The 21361-nt window shown below is 42.6% G+C and overlaps 2 protein-coding genes across 2 annotated transcripts; one reads left to right on the forward strand and one right to left on the reverse strand.

The window, feature by feature from the left end:
• Positions 1-54: 54 nt before the first annotated feature.
• Positions 55-8046, forward strand: ireb2 (iron-responsive element binding protein 2). The gene is made up of 19 exons (XM_029433502.1): positions 55-350; positions 464-695; positions 1224-1293; positions 1767-1950; positions 2037-2176; positions 2387-2558; positions 2649-2749; positions 3086-3202; positions 3296-3455; positions 3746-3881; positions 4752-4836; positions 4919-5075; positions 5412-5536; positions 5620-5724; positions 5821-5963; positions 6159-6306; positions 6491-6613; positions 6725-6910; positions 7226-8046. Exons 2-19 carry the CDS (start codon positions 475-477, stop codon positions 7334-7336), a joined length of 2484 nt encoding a protein of 827 aa, XP_029289362.1. The 5' UTR covers positions 55-350; positions 464-474; the 3' UTR covers positions 7337-8046.
• Positions 8047-10305: 2259 nt separating this feature from the next.
• snx1a (sorting nexin 1a) lies at positions 10306-21111 on the reverse strand. The gene is made up of 15 exons (XM_029433503.1): positions 20958-21111; positions 17904-18876; positions 16880-17019; positions 16587-16671; positions 16460-16503; positions 16062-16203; positions 15892-15970; positions 15673-15748; positions 15331-15444; positions 14623-14716; positions 13890-14095; positions 13516-13659; positions 13086-13166; positions 12924-12995; positions 10306-12651 (listed from the first exon to the last, which is right to left on the reverse strand). The coding sequence occupies exons 1-15, from the start codon at positions 21087-21089 to the stop codon at positions 12601-12603; spliced, it is 2433 nt and encodes an 810-aa protein (XP_029289363.1). The 5' UTR covers positions 21090-21111; the 3' UTR covers positions 10306-12600.
• Positions 21112-21361: the final 250 nt, after the last annotated feature.

Below are 21361 nucleotides of genomic sequence, written 5' to 3' on the forward strand. Positions count from 1 at the left end.
GAGTCCTCCTCCAGGACTTCACGTGAGTTTCACAAGGACTTTGGGTGAAACAGCAGGAGTTGATCTCGTGTCATCAGGACCTTTCTTTGCGTTGCGCTGCATCAACACATGATATATTATCATACTTTGAGTAATAGAAGAAGAGTATTCCTATGAATCCTTGAAAGAAGGTTCGGTTGGATGACTTTTCTTCTTCTGGTTTCCTTTGACAGTGGTATTCCTGCCATGGTGGACCTGGCAGCCATGAGGGACGCTGTGGCCAAACATGGCGTGGACCCCTCCCTGGTCAACCCTAAATGCCCCACAGACCTCATCGTAGACCACTCATTACAGATTGATTATAGCAAATGGTGTGTTTGCATTTGTATTTTCCCTTTTATACATTGATGGTGAGATAAAAGATGGACACACACTTTCTTTGAATGGATTCTGTGATATAACATTTATTGTTTTTGATCCACAGTGCCATACAGAATGCTCCAAACCCGGGAGGGGGAGACGGGCCTAACCAGAGTCAGGGCCCTTCCCGGTCCACAGCCTCCAGGCGAGGCTCACAGTGTGGGAGCCAGCGGGGCTCCTGTAGCAAAGCTTCCTGCAGTGACCCTCCAGCCTCCCCGGGTCGCCCTGGAGCCTCGGTGCCAGCAGATCGAGAATACGCCGCTCCTCTGCCCTTTCCACCTGCAGCCTGTGTCTGAGTGAGTCTGACAGAGTTGGTGACGAACAACAACGATTAACTGCACATGACATGAAACATTAATGATTCGTGACACATCTGTTTATCGAAGTGTTAAACCGGCACACTGTATGTTCTACTAGAATATTCCACTATTATTCAGAATAGGACAGTTTTCTGGATTTGATGCAGTTCGGACATTTCAAATTACGCCTTTTTCCCATTTTTGGATTAGTTATTAGGTAAAGCAGCTAGCCTGCAGTTTGCGAGGCTGAGGTAGAGCTGCATGCCAAAAATAAAAAGCCCACTTTACTGGTCAGAAGGAGAAACACACCTGCTTTTAAACATCATGAAAAACACGACTGCAGTTAGCAAGGAGGGAAATTGAAGTTATTTAAAGGGTGCAGCTGCAGGATGTACATGTAAACAGCTTAGTAGGAACACTGTGCATGTAAAAGTAGTTACTGATAAATGTAACAGCATTATCACTGATGGACCCAGAGTTTCTCTTCCACACGTTTAACGATTGATTTGTTCTCTTTTCTTGCAGAAATGAAACTTCTCTGAAGAATCAAGAAATGGAACTGGTCAGAAACAAAGAGAGGCTTCAGTTCTTTAAGGTACAGCAAACAGAAAATATCATTTCAACACGCCATATCACACAATCAGAGGGAGACATGTCTTAGAGGAAAAGTTTGACATTTTGGGAAAGATGCTAATTGTTGTTGTTGTTGTTGTTGAGGAGGCCGAGCAGCACGTCTGAAACTCTAATAAAAAATCCCCATTCTACGTGCGTTATGTGACTTCCTGGAGAGAAAATAGTCCCAAACAAAATGACTTGGCGGCTGTTTCCAGCCTCACAGACTTACTCCAAGTCTTTGCAAGATGATCCCAAAATGTCAGAAGTACTCCTTAAAGTAGTTTGGATAAAGATGGTGGTGTATTTAATACATCTCAATGAACGTATTGTTGTTTTAGCTTTTATTGGACAGCGTTTTGTCCTATGGTAATGTTACAGAACAGAACAGTGTTCGTACCGTGAGTGAGACACAAAGTTAAAGTTTTTCTACCTACTGCTTTGTTTCCCGCTCAGTGGTGTTCAAAAGCCTTCAAGAATGTGAACGTGGTTCCTCCGGACGTCGGTGCGGTCCACCAGGTGAATCTGGAGTATCTGTCCAGAGTGGTTCAGGTCAGCGATGGTTTCATCTACCCGGACAGTGTGGTGGGAACCGACTCACACACCACCATGATCAACGGCCTGGGCATCCTCGGCTGGGGTAAAACACTCTTACCTTCTTTGTCGGGAAAACTTTGTCCCCCAGGCGAGATGATTTACATGTTGTTGTACGCTTCCCTCCGCCAGGTGTTGGGGGGATCGAGTCAGAAGCGGTGATGCTGGGCCAGCCGGTGTCTCTGACCCTTCCTCAGGTGGTGGGCTGTAAACTGGTGGGCTCCATCAACCCTCTGACCACCTCCATAGACGTCGTCCTCGGCATCACAAAGGTAACACTGCTCTGCCGTCCTTCGTGCGGTATTAGGACTGCTTTTTTATTTCGTCTATAAAAATGCTTCGTCACCACATTTAGGAAATGAGTGAGTGAGTGTGTGACACTGAGTGACACTGATGGGTATCTCTGTTATAAATGATTTACAGGAATAACACTCGGCCTTGCCTCAGTCTGCACTAATGTTCCTTCTGCATTGATTTCCCAGCACTTGCGGCAGGCTGGGATCGCTGGAAAGTTTGTAGAGTTCTTTGGACCTGGTGTCTCTCAGCTATCCGCTCCCGACCGAACCACCATCGCCAACATGTGCCCAGAGTACAACGCTACCGTCAGCTTCTTCCCCGTCGACCAAGTCACTCTCAAGCACTTTAAAAAGACAAGTGAGTCAGCGCTCAGTAAGAGGTGCAACACCAGATTCTGTCTCGCCATTGTTCGGGACGTTAACTTACGAGTCTTCATTTTGCTTCCAGATTTCACACAGGAAAAACTTGAATTACTGGAGTCTTACATGAAGGCTGTTCAACTCTTCCGAAGCTATGAAGACCCCTCAGAAGACCCCCAGTACTCTGAGGTAATGTGTCAAACCTTTCTCTAATAACAAACAGAGTGAGGGTCGACGCTGCTGAGTGAACGAGATCTCTCGTCTCGCACAATATACGTCACAACAACATAACCATTACCGTAGCTTGCTAGCTAGCTACATAGGTAACGTAGCTATGTTTCATGCACAAACGTAACTTTATTTTAGACTCCTGGTCTTTTTATCAGCCGGGAAGCGAAAGACAGAAAAGTCATCTGGCTCTCGCCGTTGACTACTGTACAAATAAGATCCCATGCTGCTCCACTGAAAAGGAAAGGGACTTCTTCTCTCTATGAAGTGACATTACAACCATTCATCTCCGTGCAGGTGATTGAGATCAACCTGAGTTCCATAGTGCCCCATGTGAGCGGACCGAAGAGGTCTCAGGACAGAGTGGCAGTCAGCAGCATGAAAGAAGACTTCCAGAGTTGTCTTAATGAAAAGGTAACTTACAAGAAACCAGCTGAGATGTTGGTGGTGTACGGTTGACATCTTTTTGTTGAGTGTTGTCCAACAAGTCATTTGGTTTCCCTGCAGCTTGGCTTCAAAGGCTTCCACATCTCCAAGCAGAAGCAGGACACGCAGGTTCCTTTCCTGCACTGCGGTCAGGAGTATCAGCTGGCCCACGGCTCGCTGGTCATCGCTGCTGTTATCAGCTGCACCAACAACTGCAACCCGTCTGTCATGCTGACCGCAGGTAGCGGCCCGAGTCAAAAGATGAAACTGTGATCAGATGTTTATCAGATGATTGATGGATTGTACTGAACATATAAGATTGATGCATATTGTGTTTTTTGTTCTAAGGCGGCTGCTTTGTTCTTTTCACATTCTTTATTTTTTGTAAATCTAATAAAAGTTGCACTCTCGCGTCCCTTATTTTATGTTGATTCCGGCATTCATAAGATTAATGTGCTCTTTAGAGACACTGAACATCGTGGTTACTTTTCAGGCCAATCTGCCTAACACGGCTGTCTTTGTGATTGACAGGTCTACTTGCCAAAAAGGCTGTGGAGGCGGGGCTTGTTGTCAAGCCTTATATTCGCACAAGCCTGGCTCCTGGAAGTGGCATGGTCACTCACTACCTCAATACCAGTGGAGTCCTGCCTTACTTTAGCCAGCTGGGGTAAGCATGTGTGAACACACACACACACACACACACACACACACACACACGCCACTAAATGCCCCTTTAAGGCAATGACCTTGGATAAACCCATGCATGCAGTTCAAGAGTCACCTGAACTTAAGTACCCCGGGTCTAACTTTACTCAGCTCTGGTTTTGAAAGAGTTAACGACACCAGATGGTGTCTGGAGCGTTTGTTCAATCGCTTTCTTTTTTTGACTTTAATCCGTCCTCGAATAGACGAGTTTCTTTTTATCTGGAAGAAACTTTCCTGCTTAATCGGCATCGTGTGAACTCGTTTGGCTTGAATGTAATGAACGTTCAGTTATATGTAAACGTCCTGCACGCCAGTCCTTTGTACCTTGTTATATATCTTCATACATGCAGGAATATGTGTTGCGTTGGTATTATTCATACAGATTAGAATGAGCAGGGAATATTTGGTTGCACAATTTAGCCAACATCATTTTGTCATTTAAGCTAATGTTGTTGCTTTATGTTGTTGCTTTAGTAAAATGTTATTTACAAACTTTACATATCACTGGACAATGAGTCATACATTCTCAAGCTAACGTTAGTTTTGTCAGTTGGTTGAATTAGCCTCGCGACAGTTACACCTACGTAAGAACTTAGATTATGTGGTGCCACCTGTTTTACGTTAGTGATAAGTAAACATTCATATTTAAAGTTTTATGTTATAAGAGCCGGTGCAGCCAGTCGTGATGTGTACAGAGCTAGATCAATAACTAACCTATGACAGGGTGTTGAACTTGTGTTAATTATGTGTCATAATTAGAGTTTGTGTGTAAAAGTGTTGCGAGAGTTCTGAATGATTTAGTTCCTCTCTACAACATCACATGTTACGGCAGGTTTGAGGTGATTGGTTACGGCTGTGCAACCTGTGTGGGGAACACGGCTCCGCTACCAGAAGCTGTCGTGGATGCAATCAAACAGGTGAGATCTTCATAAAGCGACTTCAGACTGTTCCTGTAGATCTTTAAAACATCCCATTTGAATGATCTTTTGTGTTTTTCAGGGCGACCTGGTGGCCTGCGGCGTGCTCTCTGGCAACAGGCACTTTGAAGGCCGTCTGTGTGACTGCGTGCGAGCCAACTACCTGGCCTCCCCTCCTCTGGTCGTGGCTTATGCTCTTGCGGGAACTGTGGGAATCGACTTTGAGAAAGAGCCTCTGGGTAAGAAAAGTTATCAGAAGTTAAACAAAAAAACAAAGCAGCATTAATACATATTATATTAATATTAGAACGAGATGTGTCTTTCTCTTACGCAGTTTCATGTAGTAACTAGTTTATACACCCGCCAGCCAGCGAGCGAGCGCCTGTCCTTCCTTTTTAAAGGGCCAGTGTGTAGCATTTAGGGCGATCTATTAGCAGAAATGGTATATTATAATCATAATTATGTTTCCATTAGTGTATAATCGCTGCTTCTTAACGAACAACAACAATGAAAGTGTTGATCGGGCGGAGCAGATGTTTATGGTGCCAACGTTGAGCATCCTGTTGTTGGTGCAGGTGTGACTTCAGAGGGGAAGGAGGTGTACCTCCGTGACATCTGGCCGTCCAGGGAGGAGGTCCAACAGACTGAGGAGGACACAGTCATCTCCTCCATTTTTAAGGATCTCAGGGGAAGGATGGAGGTCAGGGCACAATCTTTCTCTCTTTGTTGTCTGATGTCCTTGAATGAAGTGAATTAATGATTATATAAATGTTGTTCCTCCAGAAAGGGAACACGCTTTGGAGCAACATTGAATGTCCAGACTCCGTGGTTTTCCCCTGGGATCACAAGTCCACATATATCCGTTCACCGTCTTTCTTCAGCAAGTTGGTAAGTGTTCAGACCTTTAGTGGTAGTCGTTATCTTTGCTGTGTGTCACATATCTTTGGACGTGAATAAAACCTCCTCTGCTCCTCTTGTCCTCAGAGTAAAGAGGTGCCACCTCCTCAGTCCATCGAGAACGCTCACGTCTTACTGTTCCTCGGGAACAAAGTGACCACGGATCACATCTCTCCAGCGGGCAGCATTGCCAGGGTCAGCGCCGCTGCCAAGTACCTGCTGAGCAAACGGTCAGTTATTTAGTCCCTCGAGTGGGAATAATAAAGCGTATCATTTAGTTATGGAGAAGTTAGTAATCTGGTCGACAGATTGTGTTCAATCTTCTTTAACAAACAGAGATTGAAGGATTTAAAGTGACGGCTGTTTGTAAATGTTGTCACTGGACACTGTTGCTAATGACATCTCACTTTGACTTGTTCCCTCAGCCTGACACCGCGGGAGTTCAACTCGTACGGCGCTCGCAGAGGGAACGACGCCGTGATGACCAGAGGCACGTTCGCCAGCATCAAGCTCCAAAATCGGTTCATCGGCAAACCAGGCCCCAAGACTTTGCACATTCCTTCAGGCCAGACGGTGAGCGTGAACTTATTAGGACCCGTGTCCCTGAGGGGGATTTGTTCTGTTTACGTATCAGCTGATTCTAAACGGCGATCCTGCACAAGCTGTGGTAACGTTGTGACCTTTCTGTAGCATCGTGTGTGTTCAGACCTGCTGCTAATAACAATGTCCTAATATGTCCGCCTTTGTCTTGGATCAGCTGGATGTCTTTGAGGCAGCTGATCGCTATCAGAGGGACGGCGTTCCCCTCATCATCCTGGCAGGCCAAGACTACGGCTCTGGAAACTCCAGGGACTGGGTCGCCAAAGGACCATACCTGCTGGTAAACTGCAGTACACACTGAAGTTTTACCGTCTTTAACTTGATACATTTACGTTACGTTCATTTTTCTTAAGTTCTCAATGACTCCCACTCTCTTCTCCGCGGTCCACAGGGGGTACGCGCCGTCATCGCCGAGAGCTTTGAGAAGCTGCACAAGAACCAGCTGGTGGGAATGGGCATCATGCCGCTGCAGTTCCTGCCTGGCGAGAACGCAGACACGCTGGAGCTCAGCGGGAAGGAGAGGTTCACCATCACCCAGCCGGACAGCCTGAGTCCGAGGCAGCAGCTCACCGTCAAGGTACGCAGCAGGCGCTGAGATAACCGGCGCACGCAGGAACATAGTTGTTGGATGTTTGAGGGAATTATCCTGGAGAAATAGAAATGAATTGATGTCGTCTGTGGAGGTGGCAATAAGTTTTACATGAGTAGAGCCGTACTTGACATTTTTCAGAATGAATATGACTGCAGCAACATTAGATCATTTTGACGTTAGACGCATTATTACCAATTTAAAGCTGTTAAAAGTACACTTGTAGCAAACACACACAAAGACACATTTGTTTTAAATAAAAGCACTTTGATGATAAAAGGTTGTTTCTGTGTTCTCTTGCAGACAAGCCAAGGAAAGTCCTTCCTCGTCACCGCACTGTTTGACACTGAGATGGACGTTATCTTTTTCCAACACGGAGGTCATCTTCGATATGTTGCTCGGACTTTGCTCTGAAACGGCCTGGGCCCCCCCCCCCGAGCTGTACTCGATGTGCCCGGCAGCCGTCACCATTTCACCAGTTTGTCTTCAGCATGGACGAAAAACAGCTACTGAGAGCAACATGAAGGCGGATGATTTGTCTGTTTGAGGTGGATGAACATCTGCAGACTTTTGGAGGAATACAAAGCGCAGGAAGACGTAGAGACGGAGATTGTACCCCAGACGACCCCCAGACGACCTTTTAGACAGTTGTTTGTGATGTATTGTGTTGGAGACCGACTTTGCAACGTACTTACGGGACATTTCTTTCATCATGGAGTCGAGCCAAGAAGAAATGAATTCTGTCGGCTTCTGTTGTCATTTAACAAAATGAATAAATGAAACAACCCTGCCTAGAAAGGCTTACATGGTGCGAGGTACTACGGCATGAATACCCTGTTAGGGTGTGGTGTAGCCTGCTTTTACCAACATCAAGTAAAGTCTCATTTTGCAGAATTGATGTCAGTTGCTCATATTTCCCATTGAGGCCAAATAATCTTATGTAAATTAAAGTTCTGTTAATATTTCTTTAATGGAATTCCCGTTTGCAGTTGCCTCCTTATAATCCATTTGTGTTATGTGGAAAATGTGATACCCTGATTTTTGCTCTATCATAAGCTACATAAAGATGGTTCCTGCTACAGCTGACGGGCCTCTGCGTCACATTAAAGCTAAATTGTAAAACATTTTCAGCCTAAATAATTGAGTTATTTATCACTGGTTACATTATATTTTAATGTTTACCAATATCCTGTAATTTACGCAACGGTAGCAAAAGTTACGGCAGCTCGCTTTGTCAAAACCTGGCTCCTACATTACCCATTAACTTTAACTACTGTTACGTAAATGATAAGATATTGGTAAACATTCAAATATAATGTAACCATAGCACAAGTAAAGAAGAATGAAAGCCATAAAGTAGCAGATGGTTTGATTAATTTTGAGCCATAAATACTTATTTACCCAAAGAATAATAAAATAAGTATTATCAAAATGCAATTTAAGTTTAAGACGTTAATCAACCTACCTGGTGCTGCTGAATAGCTTTTACTGATGTATCTCCAGTTAAAGCAATATGAGCATCAATGTTTATTTAAAGGTGAACACAGATTTTACACCAAAGTTTGTTTGTAACTGTGTTTTATAAATCCTTACATGTGTCCAGAGAGACCTGCGTGAAATCTGATGAATTGCCTCAAGTGATGTCACTTAAGTCAGCTTTGTTTTGGGCTCTAGACTACAAATCTGTAATAAAAAAACTAGAAAGAAGTAAATTTAGCAGACTTCTGCTGCTTGAGGACACATTAGCTGCTGCTACCAAATCTCTGACTGAGCTGTCCGCTTGTGAGTTGCATTGTGGGTAATGTAGGAGCCAGGTTTTGACAAAGCGAGCTGCCGTAGCTTTTGCTAAACAGTTACGCAATTTACAGGATATTGGTAAACATTAAAACATAATGTAACCATAGCACAAGTAAAGAAGAATGAAAGTTAGCAAACTGACGCAGGGACGAGTGCTTGTTTGTTTTTGTCGGACCGACCCGGAAGTTAGCGTCGTGCTGGTGCCTCAACACAAATCCAATGTGATTTCTTCCTTTTGATTATTCCAGAAAATAAATTCTGTGGCAAACAAAAGTAACTTTATTTGTATGTTTTGTTCAGCAAATTATTCTTCATAAATCAAAACTACTTTTATGATTTTTGAAGCGTAAATTGCATCCGGCAGAAGTAAGAGCTAACATTGGGACACCATCGGTCACGTGACGGTGTGTGTTTCCGACCTCTAGTCTCATTCAGCCACTTCATAACAACAACCACCTCCTTTAAGACGCACAAAAGCTTCAAAATTCACTCGTGGGTTATTTTTACTGACGTTTTTTTTATGTCGCAGAACAAAACGTGACAATCTCTTAAGCTTGTGTTCAGGCATCAAACCAAAAACATTAAAAAATCCAATTACTTTGAGACAAAGGAATCAGAAGATATATTAATCTCATCTAACATCTGCCAAGAAAGCAAATCATTGTTTTTCTTTTTAGTTTTGATGCCTGGTCCCTGTCTTGTAATCATCAGAGCGCTTCATGTCTTCTGTTTCTTCTAGAAGAATGATTAAATATTACTAAAGAGATGATTAAATATGAGATAATCAATGCTCTGTCATTTACCAGCTTACATTTAGTTTGAATGGAAAGTAAATGGAAACCTGCCCGGCCTATAATACTTTATAATACATGTCAAATTACATATTTATGTGTTGAGGTAGTGATTCAGATGCAGTCTGAAATAATTATCTTTGTGTGATTTCATTTGGGTGCATATTCAAACCATTTGACTGAGTTTTGTAGATGAAAAATGAAAAATGAAACCGTGTCACATGATCTAGTTTGAGGATTGGAGCCTTTATGCATTACATTTTCTTTAGAGAGCATGATATAATGCTGGCTGTGTTCAAGAGAAGTTATTTATTGATTCCCTATATTATTCTGTAATATGTTAAAACCATTAACCTGTTTGTTTTTGTCATTTTTAAGAATGAACAAAGACGGTGTTTTGCTAGCTGAAACAACAGCGAGCTGTCATGAGTCATAGCTTGGTGTTTAGTTCCTCAGCCGGTCCATCTCCACCGTTTGCCTTCCTCGTTTGAAGTTGTTTGAATTAATCAGCGATATCTGGATGCAGCACATGAAAGCTTTACGTTGTAGCAGTTTCCTGATCCTGCTGCTTCCCAGTATACAGATTAAAGATGAAAAGTATGCAAACCATTGATGTCTGGATGTCTGTAACTCTGCATCATGTTGTAAATAGTTTTGAATAAATAGTGAGGTGTGTGAGGTGTCAGGGTGCTCTGTTAAAGGGTCTGGAATCATACAGATAAATAAACGGTACACATACTATGAATCACGAATGAAAACAAGCCAAGTGGAGAAATAAGACGCTGGAGTCTGAAGTTCTTAATGAAATTTCCAAGTGTAAACAGTGCAACTTTTATTGATTTGTTTAAAAAGAAATTTCTATGACACAGTGCTGACATTGCTCTGCACATTGACACGTGATGACATACAGCGTGAGGCTGCACTAACAACCAGTTTTACTCGAGTGCTGTCTGACCACAGGTTTAAAACAAGCGTGCATCTTATTGTCAAAAACAAAAGAAATGTCCGCAGGTTAACAGGTGACAACAACTGATACGGTGTAGGTCGTCACTACACGGCTTCAATTTAAGTGTGCGCAAATGTGAAATTAAAGCTGTAATCAAAAGATGGCAGCCGTGCCACAGGTTTGTTACCGTTTGATGTTAACGCAACGTGTCAAACTGCAGCCTGAGGCTCCAGGGATGCACAGGGTTCATTATGACATCAGTACTTTTAGTATCTGACATTAATCTCATGTCTACGAGCATCAACAGTCTCTTTCTGCATGTTGTTTCCCACTTACTAGAAATCCCACACAGTATTATTTAGTGCTGACATGATTAGCCGATCAACAGACAAGTAAATCTCAAACAATGCTGATAATTAATCAGAATTTAACCGTCGCTTGTTCCACTTTCTCAAATCTGAGGATTTGCTTCTGTTGTTTCATATCGTAGTAAATTAAAGGTACCCTGTGGATTCTTGGTTAAAGTTAAGTTTACATTCACCGTCTCTCAAAGTGCATTTAGTATCTTCTCTCAAATGTGGTTTTGTTTTAGTGGAAGAATTTGAACTCTACATTGTTTGCGTCCATGTCTACTAGCTGGCAGTCTTCTTGGCACGTCACTGCCGCCTGCTGCCGATCAGCGGGAACGCATGAAAGCATCAACAGACCTGCGTGTGAAGGAGAGACGGAGAGATTCTAACGGGACACAAACATATGAAGCCATTACTGCTCAAAACCTCCACAGGGTACCTTTAAAACACAATCATTAGTCAGAAACTATTTCAACACGTCGCCTCAGCTCTGGGAAACTTTTTTTTTTTTTTTTTTTAAGACAGATTAACACATAATGAAAATAATTGTTAGTTGCAGCCATCGCATCACGGACAACCAAACCTCAAAGCAGGTGTGAGAACCCTAGCATCCAGGCAGCCTTTGGTTTCCATTCACTTCACCACCACAGCATGAACATAATGAACCTGCAGAGACTTGAAACGTGCTCGCGAAGGCTAATCCATACGGTGTCAACATTTACTGGATCTTTCCTAAAGTTCGTCATGAGGATCGACTGACACTTAGCTGTACTGCGTCACCTCAGACACGAAGCTCACTGTGAGGATGAACTGTTCCGAGTCAGTGCAGGTTGATTATCACACAGTAGGCTGTCTGGAAAGTAACACATTCAAAAAGGAAAAAAACTTTGCAGAGTTATAAGCAAGAATATATAGGAAAAACACTTAATTTGTAGTAAATGGGCTTTAACATTATATCATTATGGCTGTTAACGAGCCGCTGCATCGCCCACAACACAGTACAACTTTCTCCCTAACTGGATTATACCCAAAACACCATTCTGACTTAAAAAGGCACAGACATGTGTAGTTATAAGAGTAAAGTTTGCACTATGATGATGATGAAATCATATCTAAAACATTTAACTCACAAGCTTGACCTACGATGCAACCCTGTAACCACAGCTGTACTAATCTAATGCCTCTCAATACCCTGCACCCCCCCCCCCCCCCACCCACCCTTCAGCATCGATAGTATTTTAAATCTGAAAAGAACAAACAAAAACATGGCTGGTACTTAAGTACTTTATCCACCAGGTGGAAGTGCTCATAATTCTTATTTGTTTTAACTGTTATTTTATCCCTTTGAGTCGTTGAAAAGAACAAACCGAGTGAGACTCGTGGCCACTTTCTTCATCTGGGTCCCCAGAAATCTTTGATGAGAGAGTAGCTCCGCTGTAAACACTTAACCACTGCTGATGTGAAGGATCCTGAGAACAACGGACTCGCTTTGTTTTCCTTCTCCGGTGGAAACTAATGGAATCATTCATCTGTTTCTCTTTTTGTGTGTCCATAATCTTTGTATATGCAAACTCTTTTCATCTAATAAGAAAATATTTGTGGAAGGTTAAATGAAAAATATACAATTATTAATACAATAGAGTACAGAGCTATAGGTTAAAGGTGATAAAAAAAAAACTGGTTGATTGTATCTCCCTTTACAATGCGCGCATTTTCCTTGGTTTAAAGGCAAGAGGTAAAGTGTATAAGAAAAAGGCAGCCTGTTTCGTCATCCAAAAGGCTGGTGCTGGAGGATTAGGCGATTGCTTTCGCTTCTGGTAAGAAAGCCTCCCAGTACTTTATGAGCTGGAGGACCAAGAGAGAGAGACAGAGTGTCAGGGTCGTTCTTAACTGCACAGAAGATGTTTACATTAATGAAAAAAACTCTCAGATCCACTTTGTGAAATTGTTGCTTTTCTCAGTTTTGATCACAACGCCTTTAAATATAAGAACATATTGTGTAACACCATAAATCAAAACGAGGACGGCCATAGATGGAAAAGCCTTTCCCCGATATCAAAACTATTTAGAAATGTACATGACTGGTTTGATTATAGAAATGTTAAATATTCACTCACCTGCTGCTGAGACTGAAGCAGACACTCCAAGTAATTAATTATCTCTCTTTTACAGTTCCGGGCCTTTTCTTTCTGTAGGATGAAACAAGGTAAAATCCACCCATTAGTAACGAATAGCATGTTTTAGTTGCGACGTGATGCAACAAAGATAAACATCCGTACCTCAAAGCGGACGACTTCCTTGCGCACGGTCGCAGAAACTCTTTCAAAGTCTCTCTCGTACTGCGTCACTTTGGCCTCCCACTGTTAACGAGAGGAGAAGTTCAAAGTCCCGTCGTACAGAAGTGCAATCGTGTCACGACGTCAAGGAAAGAAGACAAATGTAAGGAGCGATAATAATGAGTTCATAAGTTTAGAACTGTAAAGTTAGAAGAGTCTTAGCATCTTTGACAGAGAAAGTCCATTTTGAATTGGATTTATTACATTTAACTAAATTAAAAGTTTGTTTCTGACGATAGGAAACATTATAAAAGCTCTTCAAGGGGCTCATTACTCAAACTTTGTTCCCAATCTGGAAAAACAACAACATCAAACTTCCAGGCGTCGCAGCCTCATCGAATTATGTTCAGTGTTGATTTTGGCCGTGCTGTACCTCAGCGATCTCCTCTTTGGCCAGCTGCAGTTTGTCGGGCTTGTTGGCCCAAAGCAGTTTGGCCTCGGTCTCCCTCTTCTTCTGCAGCACGGCCTGAGCGTCCTGCCAACGCTGCCACGCCTTCATCCGGTGATCAAACGACCCCTGCAGGTCACAGACACGGATCATTTCATGTTTATATTCCTGTCGCCATGCAGCCAAGGCTCCTGTTCAGAACTACTCTCAAAAACTCCTTCAGTCATAAAGGGCATTCTGCTTGTTGTGGGGGGAGGGCAAGCTACACATCCAGCCAGGTGTTTAAATGTTGTCAAATGTTTGAATGACAATGAGAAATAAATACGTCTCAAGACGCCCAGAAAAGATTTTCTCAGTACCCTCACGGCTCCGAGCAGACGGATGTAATCTGCGATGAGTTCTGCAAAGCTGAAGGTGTCGTTCGCAGCCTGTTCCTGGTGTAACTGCTCCATCTTGTCCTCCACCTCTGCCAGCTGAGATAGAGCTCGGGACAGAGCGGTGTTGTCCTCTGCGCTGCCCAGCATGGCCGTGCTTTTGGCAAAGCTGGCTGTGTTTAACGACAGCTCTGGGGGGTGAGGGGGGGGGGGGGGCAGAGAGCCAAATGTTAATGTAAAACAGGCTTTCCCCACCATGTACTTGGATACGACGGCGTATTAGGGCCAGTGTAGGTTAATATTCTTAGAGATTATAGTTTATTTAGTCTATGAACCACTTTGGATGAGTTGAACACTGCATGTTCCGTACTGTTGCACTTCCTCACTGACGTGTGCATGTGGCGTTCCCTGTTTAACGGCGGCGTCTGTGGTGTGATGAGGTTGATTCAAGTGTTAACCACTTTCTTTCTTCTTCTTCTTCTTTTATAAAACCACTTTCTGGCCCTTTTACTCCATCGTACTTAAAGACACCAACAATATTACAAACTAATAAGTGATCATCTGTAAACTAATGTCTAATGAAGCACGTTGGTAAAGAGTTAGCTATTGTATAAAATGTGTTTCCATTTAGGATTTAGTAAAAGGTTGTAAGAAAGGCAGAGCTTTGCCGAAACATCCTACTCGTCTATATCGGTGGATTGGAAGGGAGACGACTTACCTTTCCTGTGGACGACCAGAGACTCGACCAGAGCGAGGAGCTTCCTGAAATGCTGGTCTGAAGACTCGACTTCCAGCAGCTTCTCCTCAAACCACTGCAGCAAAACACACTTAGTCAGTCCAACAGCTGTTACTCCAGCGTGGGCCGAGCTCTGACACCTACAGACTCAGCCAGGCTTCTGATCAACAACATTAGTTCATTCACTTTATTGTATTTAAGTAGTAACGTTTTATTAATATAGTTCTATCTCGCGCCATTTTACTACTATTACTGTATTTATAGCTTTTAAATCCACTTTTATTGCCTCGTTAACACAACTAACATCTAAAACATGTTAAGTCACACTGGGATAAAATGTTGAATTAGAATTATAGGATGATTGGAATCCAATATTTCCCCACATTGTAATATTTTTGTAAATACATTTGAGTAATAAAATGAGTCAAAGAAATCTAATTAACTTCAAGACTTTCTAGATTTATACAAGAACCCTGATCCTACAGTATGAGTGTTTGAATAGTGCATGTGTATAATAGTGCATGTGTATAATACAATATGTTTTGGCCCCGCGCCTTCAGCCTTTAACTGGGAGCTTGAAGTGTTCTGCTTTTTAATGAATTTCCTCATCACAAATGTTTTTTTATCTGCTGTTCACAACGGTTTTACATTTTTAAGAATCCCTGACGCAGCAGGAGTGTCTGAACTCACCACGTCTGACTCATTCATCTTGATGGTCATTTTACTGACAGCATCTGTTGCTTTGTTGATCATTTTCAGGAAGCCGGCGCCGCTCAGAGCCTGAGTGCTCACTGCTCTGGGCAACTGAAGACACAGACACGCATATTACAGTCATCACCGGACTGCGTTTAAAACAATATAGTAAAAACTTCACATACACAAGAGGGAGAAGTAAATGGCAGAGGAATAATTCATCCCATGATCAGAGAAGTATCACGTGCTGAAGTTGTGCACTAGATGTTCTTAAAGAATAAAGTATTTCACAGAAAACGTTCGTCTTATAAAAAGCTCCCCAAACTCATTATGGCTTACTTCGTCTCTCTCCAGGAACTCTCTGACATCAGGATCCTGCAGAAGTGACGGGTGATTGATCACCCTCTGGAGATACCTGTCACACGGGCAAACACAAAAACCTCACTCTGTTTTCTCTGGCAGCGTAACATCACAACAGCTCCACTGTTTGGGAGAGAGTTGAGTATCAGACGGGCAGGAATAGTCCTCACAGCTTTAACTGCATTCCTTCTCTCTTACCTCTCCAGAGCACCTCTTCTTCTCTCAACAAAGTCTGCCGATGAAGAGTCATCCTTTCCCACCTTCACCTTCGTCATACCTGTGCAAGACAACATCCCTTCTTATAGCGGCAGGAGAGAAGATTTAAAGTTGCGGCATCAGAGGAAACAGCAAAAGCCAAGTCAGCCTACCCAGAATGCTCTTCTCTGGTGGCGGAGGCACGATGAATCCGTTTGGTCCATGTTTTTCAGAAAGCTTCTCGTAGAGTCCGAGGAAGTCGCTGAAGCGTCGCCTCACTGTAAAAGTCTTGTTGCGGAACATGGGCAGTTGGGTCTGAAACACACATTCATATGATTTCAATTGGATTGGATGCACCGAACACGCTTACATGTGGTGAAGTGTTACTATTACATTGTGATGTAATCTAAGTTTGCCTTTCAAAACCAGTGCATGGGCGTTTCTCCTAAAATCTGCTGACCAGTATTTCCTCTCTTGACACACAGTTACCACACATCTGATGAGACGTCCCCGGCACTAAAGATGACCAACGTCAGGTCAAGTGAAAGGTTTTATGTTTGTAAATTTGTACCTGTGTGGTTACTTTGTAGGCCATGTAGGCGTTCATTCCGTCCCCTGGAAGAAAAAACAAGGATGTAAGTATATTACTCGGCATTCTGTACAGAGGTTTCCTTTGTGAGACTAAACATAATCATCACCTATTTTTTCAGGGTCTTTGACGGAGACAAAAACCTCAAATTTGTCTTCCTGCTCTTCTTCTTCTTCTTCTTCTTCTTCCTCCAACTAAAACAAATATTGAACAGAAAGTGAAAGTTGTAACGATCAGTCAATTACATTTTCTTTAGAAGTGGAATTTTTAGTTAAGTTTTACGTTTGTTCTGGTAAGATGTTAAACTAGTACAACAACACAAATGAACGACGTCTCCAAATCCTTGAACAGTTCTCAGTCATTACTTTGTTGCAGTGACTCTGGGGTTAGATAAGTGTGTACCTCCTCCAGGGCAGCAGGCATGGGCTTAACCAGGCTGGCAGTTGCTGACAGGGAGGGGGCCGCGGACACAGACGGTGTGTCCGACACGTCTTTCTTTCTCTCGTCCCGCGGACTGTCGAGGGAAAGCTCCACTGTGGCTTCTGTTAGACAGGAAATGTGTAGCGAGATGTCCATTATTTACTTCACGTCGTGAACTGTCCGGCACAAGTAAAAAGGCATGCACAGACATGGACTCTGAATACCTACAGTTTGTGTTTCTTGCCTTCAGCCTCTGGTGTAATACAGGTCTATCACATGTGGACCCGTGCTTGTAAAGTGAAGTCACGAGGGTCTACTTTATTGCAGTTAAAAGGGGAACTCTCCCATTTGTACACCAACATCTACTTCTGTTGGGGAGCATTACTGCACATGTCAAAAGGTTAATTAATAAAAAAGTAATGTCACTTGAGACGGCGTTGGTTTGGTCTGAACACTACAAGTTTGATAATGAACACATTGTTGCATTGTGGGTAATGTAGGCGCCAGGTTTTGACAAAGAGGAAGAATACATGGGATAAAAAAACAGACTTCTCTGGTTCTGCTAAATAGATTTGAAGGTTACATAATTATGATGCTAAACCTGTAGAGTGCTGACTCTAGACCCTGTAGAGAGACGTTGACCACAGAATGAATCCCTGGTTTGAATCTGCCGTGAACCTTTGTTCCTCCATCTGTTCCTCCCCTCATTTCCTGTAAGCGTTCTACTGTCCACTATCTTATAACAGCAAACATACCTCCGATAAATAAACAGTGGAAAGTAAAGAACACACTGAAAGCACATAATATGCCCATCTGGTGTTTTTAAATTGTTGTTGGTTCTGTTTATGACTTTACTTCAATAAAAAGCTTATTGAAACTGTTCTCACATGATGAAGAGGATGAGCCCTCGAGAGTCTGAATTAACTGCTCTATGTGAACACTCCTTTAGAACACTAAATCTTAAAATCCTGATGATGTTACATAATAACAAAAATAGTTGACCCACCAGCAAATATATCGATCTCCTCTTCAGAGTTGACTCCATTAGTCTTGGAGTTGACAGTGCTGGTGTTTTTGATGCTGGGCACTGTGGCGACGGCTTCCTCACTGAAGAGATCAGCAGGTTCTGCAGGATTAATGTCCTGCAGCGGCCCACCCATGTTGCTAACATCAGTAGTAGCAGCTTTGGTTTTGACAGGTTTGTCCTTCTGCTCTACGTTGACAGCTTTCTTTGATGTGACACCCAGCGGCTCACCGAACAGATCCTCATCAAGTTCACCGAAGAGGCTTTTCTGTTGCTGCTTGGCAGATTTAGTTTGCCGTGATTCTGTGAAAAAGTCGCTCCCCTCGTCTTCGAACAGATCGACTGTTGCCCGGCTGGGTATTTTGGCATCAGCAGTGGGTGCAGAATCACTAAGGAGGTCAACCAAAGGGTCAACAAATGTGTGGCTGGCAGGTTGTAGCTGTTGTGTTTCACTGAGGTCGATAATTGGATCAGTGGAAGTTTTTGCTTCCTTTTCCTCTTCCTCTTCCTCTTCACTTCCTGTTTCCCCGTCACCAGGTGGAAGTGTAACACTACTGGCCACTTCACTTTTATCCGTTGCTGCTTCAACAGTAACCTCCGCAACATCCTCTTCCATAACTTTCTCTGGCGGTGCTTCAGTTTCACTTCCAAATATGTCAACAAAATCATCTGAGGGCTCATCTAAAGGGATTTCAGTTGTGTCTTTTGCTGCATCTTCAACAGCACTTTCAGCTGCGTCTGCTTCATCAGGAGAGTCGGTTAGATTGTTTGTTAGGTCGACAAAATCATCTGAGGATTCGTTTACAACTTCGCTCACTGGTTGGTTTTCCATTTGGCTGCTGATGGGCTCGATTATGGGATCGTCCATGAGGTCAGTGGGAGGCTTCATTAAAACCTCACTGGGTTGACTGGCAGGTGACAGTGGGCTGTCCATTTCAGTAAGTGGAGCGTTGGTCTGGAGAGCAGGGGTAAAGAGTATTTAAATAGGGCTGCAAATAACAATTATCTGTCAATTATTCATCAGGACAATAAAATGTAGGTCTAAAACCCAAAGATATGACTAAAATTATTAATTGATTTTCAAAATGGTTGGCAATCAATTGTTGGTCACTTGACAAATAGATTAATTATCTAACCCTTTTAGACGGTTCATATCACAAGGCATGCAGCTTCCAAACTTTCCTCACACCATACAATGTCCATAAAACATTGTTAAACTGTTCCTGCAGCATAATCCAAGTCTCTGGTATTCATTTGTTTGGGTTTTACATCCAAAACACATGTATTCTCACTAGAATAACAAAAACATCTAGTTGTATGGCCTTTACATCCAAAATGCATGCATTTACCAGAACATTGCTAAAAACACAAATTACACAAACTCATCATGCTTTTTTTTTGTATTGCGACCCATTTTGTCTACACTCACTGGAATTATTATAAACACCTCTTTGCAAAGTGTAGTGTCTTATCATAGGTTTTGGATGTACGTGATATTTATCACATTGAGTAATACTATGTAAATAATTTCTTAAGACAGTGCTTCTGTAAAAGACAAATAACTAAAATGTCCCATTTATATATGAGGCCACTCTGAATCCACAAAAATGACCAATGTCTGGTGTACACATTACTTTAGCTACAAGCTCTGTTAAATATGAAGCCCATTTTTGCCAGCAAAGGAAAAAAAACAAGATGAAAACTTAGCTTTGTTATGAAACAAATAAAGATCCTATAATTCATTAGACTTTCTCTGAATAATACATCTCAAAATAATGATTTTGTATCTTAAAATAATGAGAAACTCTCAAAATAGTGACTAGTCGAGATAGTAACTAATTCTTTTTGAGACACTAACTCATTATTTGAGACAAAGTCATTATTTTTTTATACAAAGTCATTATTTTGCAAACCTAAATCATTACAGGATCTTTTTTCCCTCACATTGGCAGAAATAGGCTATGTTAAACGTAACATCCACAACTTGCTGAGTAATATTTTCCATGCAGCAGTGAATCCAGCGCTCAAAAAAAAAAAATCAAAGACAGCAACTTTCCAATCTCCTCTCTGAACTTTGACTGTGGGAAAACATCCGGGTTCTGACCATGTGACCACAGCTCACTCACATGACAGGAGGCTCCCCGAGCCAGCTTTTTAATCCTCATTCAAAAACAACAAAAAAAGGAGAGTGAATTTTAAACCAATTATAAAATATGAATAACATAATCTAAAATGAAGTTCACAAACAAACCACACAGACCTCACTCCCTGCATACTGCTAACATTAGACAGCTGCTTGTTTTACCAATGCAGGGCCTAAAAGTCTGCACACCCAAAATATTGAAGAGGATACCTTCATATTTTAGTGCACGTTAACCTTGAAGTGTGGAAGATATTCTGCACAGAAAACTAGGAGCACAGCCATTACTTTGCGTCATCGGATTTCCCAATCGACCAGATTGAAAATCACAGCGAGCCAGTTCTCCACATTGCAACTTTTCAGGAAGAAATCAATACCAAAATGGGCGTTTGAAATAGTGTCAAAGATCACCACAAGCTATTTTAAAAGCCAGAAACTGATAGAAGATGGGTTTTCTGAACCCCCCCCCCACCACCACCCCCTACACTGCTTTGATAATTTAAGTTACAGTAAATGCTGCAAGTTTAACATTATCCGACATGACAGTTGCTTATGTTAACAATATTTTGTTACGGTTTCCTCAACGCTAAAACACGCAACAAAACTTTTGCTAAAAGCGGCTCATTAGCTTTCTTTAGCTCAACAGTCTTTTGGCAGTTAACGTCAGTTAGAGCTAACTAGTCTTTTGGCAGTTAACGTCAGTTAGAGCTAACTAGTCTTTTGGCAGTTAACGTCAGTTAGAGCTAACGAGTCTTTTGGCAGTTAACGTCAGTTAGAGCTAACGAGTCTTTTGGCAGTTAACGTCAGTTAGAGCTAACGAGTCTTTTGGCAGTTAACGTCAGTTAGCCACATCGGAGGCAGCTTAGCTTAGCTTGAAATCAACCGTTTAGACATACTGCGCTCATGAAGAGGTCGTCTCCGTCGTCTTCTTCATCACTGTCTCGGCCTCCGACTTCCTCTGAGTCCAGCACATCTTGGTCCTCGGAGTCGGGAAACGGAGGAGGACTGCGTTCCGAGCTGGTCGCCATCTTCAATCTTCTTAAAACACACACACACACACAAGGGGAGGCAACGTCCGTCAACTGCTCCCCTCTTCTGCTCTGCTCGCGCTGCACAGACGTGTCTCTTTGGCGGCTAACGTTCCCTCCGCTGCTCGTGTGAAGCTACAACTGTGGTGGTAGATCACCTGAAGATCGTACAGCTAACCCAGAGGAGTGATTGGAGGGCGGCTTCAGGACGTGCGAGGCGCCGCTGTGTGTTTTACTTCCTGGTCCTCCTTCTTGTCAGGTTAGCTCCACAG

Source organism: Cottoperca gobio, chromosome 6 (assembly GCF_900634415.1).
Source record: "Cottoperca gobio chromosome 6, fCotGob3.1, whole genome shotgun sequence".
Lineage (NCBI taxonomy): Eukaryota > Metazoa > Chordata > Actinopteri > Perciformes > Bovichtidae > Cottoperca > Cottoperca gobio.

Bases quoted from the DNA above. Each gene is read 5' to 3' on its own strand.
- ireb2 (XM_029433502.1), top strand. From the start codon at position 475: ATGCTCCAAACCCGGGAGGGGGAGACGGGCCTAACCAGAGTCAGGGCC. The intron at 3,882-4,751 runs GTAAGCATGTGT...ATGTTACGGCAG, and splicing joins CCTTACTTTAGCCAGCTGGG to GTTTGAGGTGATTGGTTACG. The intron at 5,964-6,158 runs GTCAGTTATTTA...TTGTTCCCTCAG, and splicing joins AAGTACCTGCTGAGCAAACG to CCTGACACCGCGGGAGTTCA.
- snx1a (XM_029433503.1), bottom strand. From the start codon at position 21,089: ATGGCGACCAGCTCGGAACGCAGTCCTCCTCCGTTTCCCGACTCCGAG. The intron at 14,096-14,622 runs GTAAGTCGTCTC...CTCACCCCCCAG, and splicing joins TCTGGTCGTCCACAGGAAAG to AGCTGTCGTTAAACACAGCC. The intron at 13,660-13,889 runs GTACTGAGAAAA...TGTGACCTGCAG, and splicing joins GTCTGCTCGGAGCCGTGAGG to GGGTCGTTTGATCACCGGAT.